At 37.5% G+C, this 15,235-nt stretch overlaps 1 protein-coding gene across 2 annotated transcripts in view; it reads left to right on the top strand.

Moving 5' to 3' along the window:
- Positions 1–15,235, top strand: part of LOC134536715 (THO complex subunit 2) — a 188,786-nt gene that overhangs the window by 24,376 nt on the left and 149,175 nt on the right. For both annotated transcript variants that reach the window (XM_063376592.1, XM_063376591.1), the window contains exons 10-11: positions 2,884–3,082; positions 5,166–5,335. In XM_063376592.1, coding sequence (XP_063232662.1) covers positions 2,884–3,082; positions 5,166–5,335 — 369 coding nt within the window. The remainder of the gene's footprint in view (positions 1–2,883; positions 3,083–5,165; positions 5,336–15,235) is intronic.

Here is a 15,235-nt window from a genome sequence, read left to right as displayed (position 1 = left end):
AATATTTGCATTAATGACCATTTTCAATCTTCTATAAAATATTCAATTATAAATCAATTTCAGAATCGTTGCATTTTAGCTGTGTCTTCCTTAAGTATCAATTCGTTCTAAACAAATATTTTTCCGTCACTAGTAAACGAATTCTTTAGTTTGTTGTTAAAACAAAAGATAGTAAAATTACTGACCATTTCTGACATGTTCATCTTTAAATTAATAGTTAATTCAAAAAAAATACTATGCTAACTTTGACAATATTTAAAATAAAAAAAATAACATAGAGTAATACATAGGGACCCTTTTATTTCACGAATGGTTTATTCACGAAATTTTTATACAAGCATATAGGGTCAACATACCAACAATTTATGTTATTTTTATTGTCTTACAAACCGTTTATGCGTCGCGAAATTCCGCGAAATTTCACGAAATTTGCCATTTTTCTCGCTTTGCGCGAAATAGGGCTAAATTCCTCTATTTCACGAAATTTCGCACGAAATAGTCCATTTAAAATCACTATTTTTAAGATTTGCGCAAGAATATGTTTACAAGTCAAAGATAAAACTCCACACTACACGAAAATATTTTACAGAACGACGCCTAGGCAAATCATTTTTTCACTTTATAATTTGATAATATAAGTAACTTCATATTTTAACGCCCTCGGGTTCAAGAAACGGGTTTATTACGTTTATTAACCTAACAATAACACAACTGTTTTGTTTTCTTTCGTTGGCCAACGGGTTTCCTAACGGCCATAACAAGCCATAGAAAAGAAAGTACATAAACACTTTATCATTGCGACGCCATGTTGAATATTTTAATTTTTCGCTGTGAATCTTTACTTTTTTCTTTCAAACCCCATTTATACGGAAAAAAAGTCTTAATTTTCTAGAACATTCACAATATATCTGAAGTCAATACCGAATTACGGTAATTTACAAAAAAAAAAAACAAAAAAACAATAATTTTACCAACATGGCGTCCTTCCATACAAAATGACGTCCTTGATGTATTGTGAAGAAAACTTACACACTTTATCTCGTCTTCTCTGAGACGTTCGGAGAAACATTTATCTTTGGCTCAGAAACTCCGGGCTTGTTTGTTTTGATGCTGCTTATTGTTGAATACACACTTTTCATATATTTTTTTAGATTGAAAAGTGGATTTAAGTGTTACTCTTGAATTTATATATTCACACATTTATCTGAAACAGTAATTTAGCTAGTACTTTGCCCTCGAATGAAGCATGTAATTTAAACAACAGTTATACAATTGCAATTCGCCATATCTAAACGTGTTACAAGCGTTTAAATCATGCCGAAAATTGTATCAATTTGCAACTGACGGATTTTATGTATTTGATGCAAAGAATCAAATATTGATGTGCAAATTTTGCAACTTCCCAACAAGGGTTTATATTAATATTACAATTTTAAATGTGTAAATGTTCAAGTGTTTAAAATAGCAAGATGTTTTCAATATTATCTCATAATGAAAGTTAAAATTTAACAGTTAAGTTATTTTCACTTTTCCTGTATTCTCTCCTCCCCCCCCCCCCCCCTTACATAAATGTACTACGTGTTAAGTGAAACAAATTTTATTTACCGCTTTATTAAAAATTTTGACTTTTTACACCGCTTCTACTGGTTTTTTTATACCGCTCTTACCAGGGGTTTTTACACCGCTTTCACTAGTTTTTTTGCACCGCTATTGGTAGTTTTTATTTACCATTTTTCAGGGTCCCTAGTAATACATAGACAAACGATAACGAAAGAAATTTACAGTCTGGGTTAATCATAGAGTACAAATAAACATAAGGAGTAAAATATAATTAAACTCAATAAATATTAAAGGAAATTAAATATTTACTTTCTATAAAGTGTAAATATTGCCTTTATAGCATCTGTGCAGATTTTCCTTTCTGTAGACATTCCCTGCCACCCTTTATGTAATCCGCACAAATTGCTAACATTCTGCATATAAAAATTATCATATGATGCTCTGAGATGCTAACTTAGTGGGAGTACTGGGTGTGAGTGATGTAGTTATTGTTAGGGGTAAGCTAGCGGGAGTATTGGTAGTGAGTGGTGTTGTGTCGTTGATGCTACTAGGAGCTAACTAGCTTGGACTCTTCTAGGGGCTAGCTTTTAATAGCACTCGTAGTGAATGGTGTTTTATTGTGGATTAACTAGTGGGAGTGTTGGTAGGTAGTGGAGTTGTGTTGTGATTGCTACTAGAGGCTAGCTAGTGAGTAAGCTATTTTTAAGTTGTTTTTTGCTCTCAATGCTACTGGGGCTAATGTAGCACGAGTGTTAGTAGTGAGTGGTGTAGATTTGTGGATCCTTCTAGTGGCTTGCTAGTGTGAATGCTGGTATTGAGTGGTGTAGTGTTGTATATGCTACTAGGTTTTAGCTAGCAGGAGTACTGAAAGTGAGTGGTGTTTTGTTGTCGATGCTACTAGGGGCTAACTAGCGGCAGTGTTTGTAGCGAGTGGAATTGTGTTGTGGATGCCTTTAGGGGCTAGCTAGTGAGAGTGATGGTGTTTAATGTTTTGTTGTTGTTGCTACTAGGGGCTAAAAATCGGGAGAGAGTGAGTGGATTTGTGCTGAGGATGCTACTAGGGCTAGCTAGTAAGAGTAATGGTAGTGATGTGTGTAGTGTTGTGGATGCTTCTAGAGACTACTACAGTCTAGCTAGCAAGAGAGTTAGTAGTGATTGGTGTCACGTTATCGATGGTTTAACTAGCAGGAGTGTTTGGTAGTGAGTGGAGTTGTGTTGTGGATACTTATAGATGCTATCTAGTGGGAGTATTGGTTGTGAGGGATGTTGTCTCGTGGTTGCTTCCAGGGGCTAGCTAGTGAGAGTGCTGGTGGTTGTTTGCAGGACGTGCACGCTGGCACCAGAGCTAAGGGGCACGCCTGCTCCACCCCTGAACTCTTCGCTAGCACCTCCCCAGGCCAATACCTTTGAGGATGTCAAGGAGCATGCCATGCCCATGTTGGTGACCCTGGGATCGTCCATGCACCACGACCCTATCCTCATGCACAAAGTGCTGCGCCTTGGTCGTGCCGCACTCACTCAGGTAACCAACTACAGGCTGCCAAGTCATTGCCAACTTCACATGAACATTACACCAGTGTTAAGTTTTGAATGGAATCATCTGGTTATACTTGGATGCCATAGAAAGTATGTTTTTATTATGTTGGATGGATCAGTGAAAACTTGATGTTACAATCTTGCTATGTTTTTTTTTTACTGGATATTTTTTGTTTTCTGGTTTTATGGTTTATTTGCCATCCAAACAAATGTTTCACATACCTACATATTTAAAATTATACTGCACATAAAACATAATTTTTTTTTTTTTAATTTGCAACATTAAAATCAACATGAATTTCCAAAGCTTGTTAATCTGTAACACTGCAAGCAGTTAGCTATAACAAAAGTATTTTGATATGTCAGTTATAAATATTCTGAACTCTTAGCATCAATAGGTTTGTGTGTGTACATATTTTTTGATGCAAAGTTTTTATTCATTCCTGTTTTTAACAACAGCCTTTTAAACTGTATAATATTTGTTCAGCAATAGTCGTTTCAAACCCAAAAAAACTTACATTCACACAGGCCTAGTTTTCTGTGTAAGAGTGCGCACGCATTACAGAATTGAATAGAATCAAATACAAACAGCCACATTTCAGTTAATGTGTGACATATAAAGTGGTGTTGATTGTGAAATTCCAATCGCCAATTGATATTAGATAATAGATATCACTCACATTTTCTTTTATTTTTTTGAATGAATTTGTAACAGTCATCACAACAAGTTTGTTTATTTCATGCTTTCATGCTTTGTAACTGAGTTCCTTTATACTAAAAACTAAATACATTTTTTGTATGCAGTACATAATTTTTGCATGTACTAAAATTAGGTAATTCATAGTGATGGGTCGAGACTCGAAAAATCGAGCGAGTCGAGTCGAGCCGGCGAAACTAAACTCGACTTGAAAACCAAATTGATTAAGATCGTGTCCTCGAGTCTCGTCAAAGTTTAGTTTTTGGCTCGACCATAATGTTGCACAATTTCCAATCGTGACGGTACTTATCCGAAACCATGCACTTTAAAATAAAAAATAAATAAATCTTATTATTTAGGCCTACCTAGTGGAAAGCCTCTATCCAACACTGAAAACCTTGAAAACAAAGTCGGAAGATTATTTATTTTCGATCGTGTATAACAGCAAACAATGCATCCCATCCTTCAATATGAACTTAATATTTATAATTGCTACAAAATACCTTTATTTAACTATAACGAAATTAAAAAATGTTCTCTAGATTCAGTCATGAACAAGACCTCGAACATAGTCAATATTTGGGCAGCTTTGGAAGTAAATTATATTTACTACTAAACACTAGATAGCCGCCATTTTAACTCCGGGCCAATGGCCTACGTAAGTCATCATACAGCCAGGGAATGTTGCCGCTTTGATAAATCAATATCAACAATAATTAAAATCTTCAACCAGTTTTCCATGGCCGAACGGAAAATTGAGGCTGTTGAACTTTATGTTTACACTTGAAAGTAATGTTTGTGTCACCGGCATCGTATTAATCATAAACGGTTTAGTATTAGTGGAATGGATATGTTTGTACGGCCTGAGACGTCACAAAGTGACGAACAGAAATCAAGAGCAGAGATTTGGGAATTTTTTTGAAAAAATTGTTCATCAGACAGCTAGATGCAAGTGCTACAAAAAGTTTGACTCATCTGGACAAATTTCCATGAGTTCGGCTCGAAGACAAATTTCTATAGTTCGACTCGAGCTCGACTCAAAGATAAATTTCTTTGTTTAGCTCGAACTCGACTCGATGCTGAAATACGGTGACTCGACCCATCAGTAATTCATGAATAATTCATAGTGCTTCGTCTATTGTCTTGGTGTTAGGCAGTGTATTTATTGACTTAAATTTTAATGTTTTAGCAGTGTATTGATTTCCATTTCCTTGTTACTTCAGTTTTATAGCTATTTTGCTTACGATCCGGTCTCTATGTATTCCTTCTGATTTGCAAGCAAAAAGGTAGTGTGTGCATAGCAGAGCCCCGGACAAGTTGCGTCTCGGCAAGAGAACTTGTGAGGCGTGGCAAGGCGTGGTTGTGCTCGCAGAAGGGCGGGGCGGACGGGCAGCCGGTGCGGCCGGCGGACAGCTGCCTGTACTACGAGGTGTTGACGTTGCTGGACGAGGTGATCCTGCCCTCGCTGTCCTTCATGGACTGCAACTGCTGTGTGGCGGAGGAGGTGTGGAACCTGCTCAAGCTCTACCCGTACCAGCAGAGGTCGGTCTCTCCCGCTCACCTTTTCTCATTTCCTTGTTTAACATGTAAGTGCAGTATTTATAAACACGATTTTAAAATAATATAAACGGCAACCACATCATCATTTTGATCCAAACTATTTTTACTGTTCCAACACCTTTTGTGTCGACCCTAATGATATGTATATGCCAGTGAATTCAAGTTATCAGCCTTGATGTGCTAACCTCAGTATGTGGCCATTGACATGTTACCCTAGCCTCTTTGATCTCAAAATGTTGAAATACGTAACACGCCAGTAATGACGTCAACATGATAAAGTGACCAACACCCCCATCGGTAGCTCGGAACATCACCCTACTTCTGTTAGATGTGCCATGCAGGCCTTTACTTGTCCTACTGGCTTTGATGTACGTATGTTTCATTGCCCAGTGATGCATCATTCGATGGCTGTTGGGATGATGTACGTCTCCGCGGCAGTAATAGATGCTAGAGCAAGTGTTGCGGCTCATAACTACCACGCGACCGCAATCATCGTCTGGATTTACTGCCCGCACACAGTTGTATCAAAGTAAAAGTGACGTCTGGTTCATGCAATTAAAAAGTTTTCCCATCCTTAACTTCTTACTTAAAAAAAAAAAAAAACATGTCAAAGGAAATATTAAAATTATTTACGTTAAACCATAATGTCAGATGTAAGCAAGTTTAAAAGACAAAAAACATTGTGTACAGATAGTACCACAAATAAATGTACATATATATGTGTTGCATTTAATTTAAACTATATTCTACTGGATAGTATTATTGTAAAGATTTTTCCCTAACTTTAATTTCTGTCCTTACAAGACCCTGACATGGTCTTCGCACACCCCTGATTGTTAAACCCTCTGAATTAAGGAAAAACACATAATGCAGGTATGTGTATTGAGGTTTCTCAAAGTGACATACAGCAGCGAGCAAAAATGTACATTTTCACGAGACATCTCTGTGTCACACTAAGGGTTTGTTCTCTAAAATATATAAAGAAAAACCCTCTTCAGAAAATATTAAAAAAAAACCAAACAAAATTTACTTCTTAAGCAGAAAAGTTATCAAAAGGGTAAACAATGGAAAGGAATTTTCATGGGTTAAATATTTGCGATGTTCGTAAAATGTACAATATTAAAAAAACATAAATGGAATTACATAAAGCGAAACAATGACATTACAAACCAGGATAAATCTAGGGTTATATATAGTTTTTAACTGTGATATATCTAGTAACTGTTCAGAAAATGTATTTAGTTGATGCAGAAATGATTATAGGCATTTGTTGCAAATAGATCACTTCAGACTGTGATGCTATTTCATTCTGCCGTTTCATTATTCTTTATTTCAAATCTGTGGCTGGTACATGATTCATGGGTGTAACTGCTAATGCTGATTCAAAAGGGGCATATGAAGAGATATACATCCTTCCAAGAAAACGGATGGAGTGATGATAATATTCTAAGAACAAGTCAAAAATGAGATATATGACTTAACTTTCATTAACGCCAACCTCGCCTGCCCTTGAAGGCTTGGGAGTGTAGGCGAGTTGCCAAAACAAAGGAAGTATTTGATTTGACTGCTGAATGCCTGAATCAGCAGTGGCCACCGCGATATAATTATTAGTGATGCACCGATAAGGCTTTACCGATTACCGAAACGATACAGATAACCAACGTAAACATCGGCCGATACCGATACAAACCGATTACCGATTATTTTATCACATTTTCATTTTCCAACAGCTAAATTAAACAAATAATAATACCGTATTTACTCGTGTATAGCGCGCCCTCGTGTATAGCGCGCACCACGATTTTTGCAACTAATTCCAAAGAAAAAAAAATGAAATTTTTTTTTCCCCATAAATAAATTTTACTAACATTTTGTGGTACCTGATTATTTAAATTGATGTGTGGTGATGCGTCAGGAAAATACTAGGGATGGGAAATTCGATTCTTCGATACCCCGATACCCATCGATTCTGTGAAATTAATCGAGAATCGAGAATCGGGGAAAAACGTCGATTATTTGCATTTTCGATTACCTAACCTAATCTTTGCGTCAAAATTTAACTACAAACATACAAAACATATGTGGTACTGGAATAAAAATGCCAAAACCAGCATAATATGCTTTCTAAAATAATTCTCCCTGAAAATTTTAAACATTCGGAAGTTTAGTGAAGATTTTTGCCCATTACTACTGTTCATAAATCAGCTATACACGTCTGTTTACTAACAAATATATACCCGTAATTTTAACTACATATTGTTTTGATTTACATACAGTAACCTTTTTTTTATTATTCCACGGTAATTAATGGTAATAAAAAGGTATATAAAAATTTATTGTATCCTCGCCGCAACGAAAATATAAACGCCGAGGACTCGTACCAATAACATAATACAACTGCGTAACGTAACGTACAAATGTACCATACCTTTAAACATTTTAAATGATTATATACTTATAATTGCCCCGACTGTTAATAGTTACACTTATTACTGCCGGCTTTAAATATATATTAGGCGTGGCTTAGGATAGCAACATAACATCACGAGATACCATAGATGTAGTAGCCATAGAGTATATATCCATGGATTAAATACACTGCTACAGCTTGCTGCCGTGCTGTATGGCACGATATAACAATTTGCTACGAGAAAAAAAAACGGGCGCTTTCATTTTATCACAAATGGTCGTTGGCGCGTTCAGTTTTACCGAATCAGTAAGATTAGATAGCTAGCACGTGGCCGCCGAATCAACTAAGGAAAGCAGCATCGGCAAAACGTAAACACGTGCCTACTAGGTAAGTAAGTTATATTGATTGCAGCGACTTCACTTCGAAATTGTTGTATATCTGGAAGTATTTGTACTGTGCTTTTAAAATGCTTTAAAAACATTGTATACTTCCGAGTGTTTACTACGTTTTTTTAATTACGATCATGTCAAGTGAAGTCTGGGAGCATTTTTTTATTGATCCAAACGACAACAATTATGCAATTTGCCAAATTTGTAGTACGAAAATTTCGCGAGGTGGTTCTTCAAAAACAACAACAAACATGAAAAAACATCTTGGGAAACATACCGCGTTTATTGAAAATACCAAGAAGAGAAAACTTGATTCAGCAAATAGGGGCTTGGACTTACCAGCTCATGCAGAGAAATCAACTTCCTTGCCCTGCAACAGTGGTTCATTGTTTTCATCACCTTTGATTCCAGTCAGTCATCAGCCTTGTTCATCTCCTAGCAAAAGCAGCAGCACTACTTTGTCAATACCCCAGTCATCTGCTTGTACAATACTTGAACCTGATGATCCTAGCTCAACTAATCCCACAGACATTCTAAGTTTCAAACAGTGCCAAATGCTGAAACCGAAACCAAAACCAATAGCCAAGAAATCCCTTGTCCAACCAACACTCAAAGAATTTATAACTCAAACCTCACCTTTCAAACCAGGTGACTCAAAAGCTAAATCAATAACTAGACATATTGGAAGAATGATGTGCCTAGATAAGCAGCCTTTTAGTATTGTCGAGGACAGAGGGTTTACTGAATTTGTGAAATTCATGGAGCCAAGGTATGCAATGCCCAGTAGGAAACATTTTTCGAAGAAAGTGATACCAGAGATGTACAATGAGTGCACAGAAAGTGTTAAACTACAGCTGGCAGATGCAGAGTATGTGAGCCTTACAACAGACATGTGGACTTCAACTAATAACGACGATTATATGAGTCTGACGGTGCACTTTGTCGACAGAAATTTTGTTCTGCAACATCTTTGTATCGAGGTAATTCCATTTATTGAATTCTCACACACAGGGTCGAACATTTGCACTTTTATCACAGAAACTCTTCAAGAGTGGAATCTGAGTGAAAAGGTTGTTTGCATTGTGAGAGACAATGGTAGGAACATCGTAAGTGCCCTAGAGACATCACAGTTTCAACATCTCTCTTGCTTAGCGCATACATTTCAGCTTGTTGTTAAAGATGGGTTACTTAACAACAAGAATGTAACTAGTTTGACAGCAAAATGCCGCCGCATTGTTGGTCATTTTAAACACTCAAGTAAAGCATGCAAGGAACTGAAAAATGCTCAGTCTGTTCTGAGTGTAAAACAGCATAAAGTCATCCAAGACGAACCCACCCGATGGAATTCTACATTACACATGCTGCAACGTCTACTTGAGCAAAAGCAGGCAGTCACCCTAGCTGCAACGAAGCTCAATTTGCCTGCAGAACTTTCGACTGCAGATTGGAATTTACTTGCCCATGTGTCTGACTTACTGAGCATTTTTAACCATGCTACACTTGCTGTTAGTTCTGCAACTGTGACTGCATCAGAGGTAATACCGATTGTTAACAGCACACGTAGAGAGCTACAAAAGCCAGCACCCAATGGCTCAGGAATTCTGGGTATGAAAAATGATCTAATTTCTTCATTGAACTTAAGGTATGCAGAAGTGGAGCAAGAAATTTTGTTTGCAGCAGCAACACTTCTTGATCCTCGACTAAAATGCCATGTGTTTGTTAACCAAAAGTGTGTTGAAGTGGCACAAAATTACTTAATTGAAGAAGCAACAAAAACCAACTGCTCAGAGCCTGAGTTACCCAATGTCCAAACAAAGCAAACAGCAGCACCAGCAGCGAGTCATGGAATGTGGGCATTTTACAACAACATCATGAATGATGCCAAGTGTGAATCAAAGGAAACCTCTGTGAAGGATGAAATAAACACTTACCTTCAGGAACCAATTCTTCCTCCCACTGCAGACATTTTCAAGTACTGGAAGGAAAATTACAAATTCCCTAACATTAAAAAACTGGCAAAAAAGTACCTTAGCATACCACCATCCACAGTGTATTCTGAGAGACTTTTCAGTACTGCTGGCCTGATAGTTGACCAAAAGCGTCATCGATTAGACCCTGAAACTGTGCGAAGGCTTGTTTTTCTAAACAAAAACTTGTAAATTGTTTTGTTCACAGTAGTGACATTTTGTTGAGTTTTGAGTAGGCCCTATGTTTTTTTAATACATTAATTTTCATCCTCTGGGTTAATTTTTGTATGATCTAAAACTAGTGATGTCTAATTGTTAAAAAGTGAACTACAATATCTTTCTTTTATATGTACATAAATTAAAAGTTTAAAACAGTTTCTACAATTTGTATAAGTGTTGAATTTTTTCTGAAAGCTGTTTAACTTCCAAGTATTTGCTAAATGTGTGTGGCTTTAAATAAACCTCTTTAATTCAGAATTCAAGTGAAATTCTATGTATGTTAAAAAAAATCTCCTATCAGTTGCTCGATATAGGAATCGAGAATCGATAGGGAATCGAGAATCGATAGAGAATCGAGAATTGGGTATCGAGAATTGATATATTGGAATCGTCCCATCCCTAGAAAATACATAAACTCTGCTGTCTAAACGGAAGATAATGAAGCGCTATATCGTCACAACTGGTACGTGGAAGGAAGGAAGGGAGGGAGGCGTGCCGAGCTACGTTGCTAAGCTGGCGCGGAGAACTTGATGACTCACCGGTGAGGAATGGAGGAAGCGAAGAAGCTGGCCGGGAGGGGGGGGGGGTGGAGGGAACTGGTGACAACATTCTCTCTTTCTCTCTCTCTCTTTTTACTACTTCTGAGCTGGCTATCTGAAAAGGGGGGAGGTCTAAAAATAAACAAAAGACCATGATGTGCGAGCTTGCGCGCGTGTGTGTGTGTGTGTGTGTGTGTGTGTGAAACAGAGGCCTTGTTGCTTGTGCGTATGTGTGGGGGCTGGCCAGAAACGTCACCCGTCACCCGGCAGTTAACGACTTCCACTCCTCCCCGCCTCCCCCCCACCCCAAAATTTTTTTTTCCGTGTATAGCGCGCATCCTTATTTTTTTCCTTTACTTGAGGGGAAAAAAGGGCGCGCTATACACGAGTATATACGGTATATCAAGCAATACTAAGAATTAAAATATCTTCACAGGCTTATATTATTTATTTTTATTCTTAAAAGTAAATATATAATGTGAAACACGCAGTTGACATTTAGTAGTCATAATTCAACACTGGCAAATTTGAATTAAAAAAAACAAGCTTTCTTAAGTTCTCAGGCAACATCCTGTTGCGCTTCTCTTGGAGAATGTTTCCTGCTGATGAAAACAATCTCTCTGAGCACACAGATCCAAGGGGTATTATAAGATTTTTCAGTGCTGCCTTCTTCAGATGTGGGTAATTTACATCTTTTAACCAGAATTCAATCGGTTCTGTCCCTAGGTCGAATGTTGGCTGCTTCATGTAACTGTCCAGTTCTTCAATTACATTACCTGTAAATAATAAAATTACAAAATGACAAATATTTGGTTTAGCAATTAAATAATAAGATTTGTTGACTGTAGCACAGTGTATGTGGTACTTACCCCTAGTTGAAGCTGTTGTAGCAGCTAAAGACTTATCAACCATTTTCTGGAACATCTGCAAAATTCCCTTCTGTGTAGCAGAAGGACCAGGTGAAGAAATGGCACATCTAGAAGTGCCAGTTGACTCAGAAGTCTGATCACATTTTTGCAGTGTCATGCTATCATTCAAACTATTTTTCACTGTTTCAATGCTGTCAGGATTTTGGAATGGATGGTGTTTATAACGAGGATCAAGCATCGTAGCTACTAGGAAAATCTCAGTCTTTTCCAATTCACCAAGACGTGAGCCGAGTGAATGTTTCAAATTGGTTGCAAAAGATTTAGTGGCACCTTTAACGGCTTTAACCTCCGTTATCTTCATTTCCAGCATGTGATTTAGGCTGTTGACTAGTGGTATAGCATCTGCTACAGATGCTTTTTCACTGCTGACTGTCTTGGTCACATCTTCAAAGTATGTAAGAAGATCTACTAATTGCTCGGCAAGCAACCAATTTTCAGCTGTAATCTGACACCTAAACTTCGAGCAATTTTGGAGAGCAACCGTGATGGAAAGACGCTGTTCTACAAGACGTCATAACATATGAAGAGTAGAGTCCCATCGTGTCGCAATATCTTGAATAAGTACGTGCTGAGGTTCGTTTACCTTTTTCTGTGCATCGACAAGAATTTTTTTGGCTGCTGTTGAATGACTGAAATGCCCTACAATGCTCCTGAATGCCGCAAGCAGTTCACGAACTGGACGTTGATTCAGCAGCCCATCTTTGAGTACAAGCTGAACACTGTGAGCTAAGCATGGAATATTAGGCAGTTTGAGGTGATCTCTTACGGCACATTTCATATTAGATGCATTATCAGTAACAACTGCACATACTTTATTGCCTATCTCCCAGTCTTCAAATATGTGCAAGAGATTGTCTGCAATGTTTACTGCAGTGTGCAAATCACCATCAAAAGGTAAAACTTCAAGGCAGAAATGTACCTTCTGAGACAGCTCTGCTCCATGGGCTGTGACACTAATGAAATCATTCATCTGAGACGAAGCCTCACTTGTCCACAAATCTGTTGTAACAGCAACATTGTCAAGATTAGAAAGTCTCTCTCTAACTTTATTTTTCACTTTCTCATACATTTTTGGAATTACTGTATCGGCCATGTGTTTCCTTGAAGGAATGTTGTATCTCGGAACTGCTTTAGACGTGAGATGCCTAAAACCATCATTATTAACAATGTCATATGGTTTCATGTCTACACATATCATTTCAGCAATCAATGTGGTAAATTCCTGAGCTCGTGGATCATTCGAATTGTACAGTAATTTCTTTTCGACTACGTCTTGAAGTGTTGGTTGTAGTAGACTTACTTTAACTTTCTTCTGAGAAGGGCCAGCAACCGAATGTTCCCTCTCAGTAGAACACGCCTGGCTTGTACTTTCTGCAAATGCAAATTGCTGAGGATGCCGTGTCTTAACATGATGCAACATGTTGGTGGTTGTGTAGCTTGATCGGCAAGAACCACCACGTGATATTACAGCACCACAATATAAACATATTGCTTTACTATCGTCTTCTTGGCTCGTAGTAAAATGTTTCCACACTTCACTTCTCTTTTCCCGCGTCGCCATTGTTTAAAACAGTCTCGTTTTCAGAAATACGCATTCGCAATAATAAACATTTACGTTTAAAAACACAACACCTTCGGAATACTTCCATAGATTATATGATGTCAACAAAGACGCCAATAACAGGAAAGTTAGCCAACACTGAAGTTCGCAAACATTTGGTGCTAAAGCAACCGCTCTCTCCTTTCGGACGTTTTCATTATTTCTCACTATGATCGCTAGTGCTGCTAAACCTGATCGTAATCGTAACCACTTTAATGCTGTCTTATTCTAAAGTTGGCAGTACAACTTTTATCTGTATGCAGGTATGTATGGTTCTTAGTTGCATGTTTACAAAATAAATAGCGGCGGGAATGAATACTAAATTAAAATAGTGAGTGTGCGCCTAATTTTTTTTATTTAAAATCTGGCGTAAGATATGCGGCGAAATATGTCTACGAAATCTGACGAGAAAATAAAGGATGTGTAAAATACAACTTACATCGGTATCGGTATTTAAATAATCGGTGATAACGATTAATCGGTAAAATGTAATTATCGGCGATTATCGGTATCGGAATCGGTGCATCTGTAATAATTATCTTTACGTCCTTCCTGACAGCGTCTGCCAAGGAACAATGCCAACATGCGTTTATGGTTTAATCACATTTTAAATTTTACGTTCCTTTTCTAATAAGTTTTTTACAACTGCAATACGTTTCTTAAAGATTGAAAAAAATATTTATAAACCAGAGTGATATATTATTTTTTATATCCTGACCACATTAAAAAAAATTCATATGTCTGTCTCCAGCTGCCACTCAAATCAGGCTGATGCGCTACGGTAGTAATATTCTGCCGGTAATAATCTTCTGCCGTCACGATGCGTTTCAATTATCCATTTAATAATTATAAAAAAGACTGAAATAACTCAAAATTCGTGAATATTTTTGAATGTCTACAAAAATTTGTGAATACAATCATTTTCAAAGACATTGACAAGTTCAATATTTCCTAAAATATATAACTTGCATTAACTCATTTCCCACGGTTAAGTAGTGTTATGTAATTGTTCTTGAATAAACGAGACACAATTTTTCCGGGTCTCTACAGTAATGGCCATCTTGTATGAGTACGTCACTGCCTTTACCCGTAGGCTTGCTGCTGCTGTTCTTTGTATGTACACATCTGCCAAACTCATGTATACGTCACTGTCCGTCCATGTGTGTACACCTCTGCCTGTCCTCGCTGATACGCCACTTCCCCCTTCATGGGTACACTACAAACCATCTTTGTTAGTATGCCACTGCCCATACACATTAGTATGCCACTGCCTTTCTCATGGATACCCCCTGTACTTCCTTCTTACTGCTTCAAAGCACTCCTCATTGGTATGCCTGTCCTTGTTGGTTCGCCCCTGCCCTTGTTGGTTCGTCACTGCCCGTTCTTGTTGATTTGCCACTGCCTTTCCTCGTTGGTACACCACTGCTCTTCCTCGTTAGTAATCCAATGCTCTTCCTCATTGATACTGTAGAGGTGTGTTCTGGTGGTGTGCAATTACAATGCAGTGACTTTTTAGAGTTCCTCTTGCATAATTATTATTTATATACAGGATATATATATATATATAAATGGGGTTTGCATGTGGCTGTGTCAAATAGGTGAATAGTAAAAGTGTTTGTTATCAAATATATATATACAGTAGAATCCCGCTGATTCGACCCCTCACAGTTCCCGGAAAAACGGACTTATAAACTGAATGGTCGCAATAGTAAACGGGCCTTAGCTATCAAATTCTTTATTATTTATAATAAAGATATCTAATTTGATAAGACTCGAAAGTACTTAGACTCGTTCTGGTGTATTTATATGATAAGAACAAAAGAACGAAT

This window comes from Bacillus rossius, chromosome 11 (assembly GCF_032445375.1).
Source record: "Bacillus rossius redtenbacheri isolate Brsri chromosome 11, Brsri_v3, whole genome shotgun sequence".
Lineage (NCBI taxonomy): Eukaryota > Metazoa > Arthropoda > Insecta > Phasmatodea > Bacillidae > Bacillus > Bacillus rossius.
This window is presented reverse-complemented; position numbering and strand designations above follow the sequence as displayed.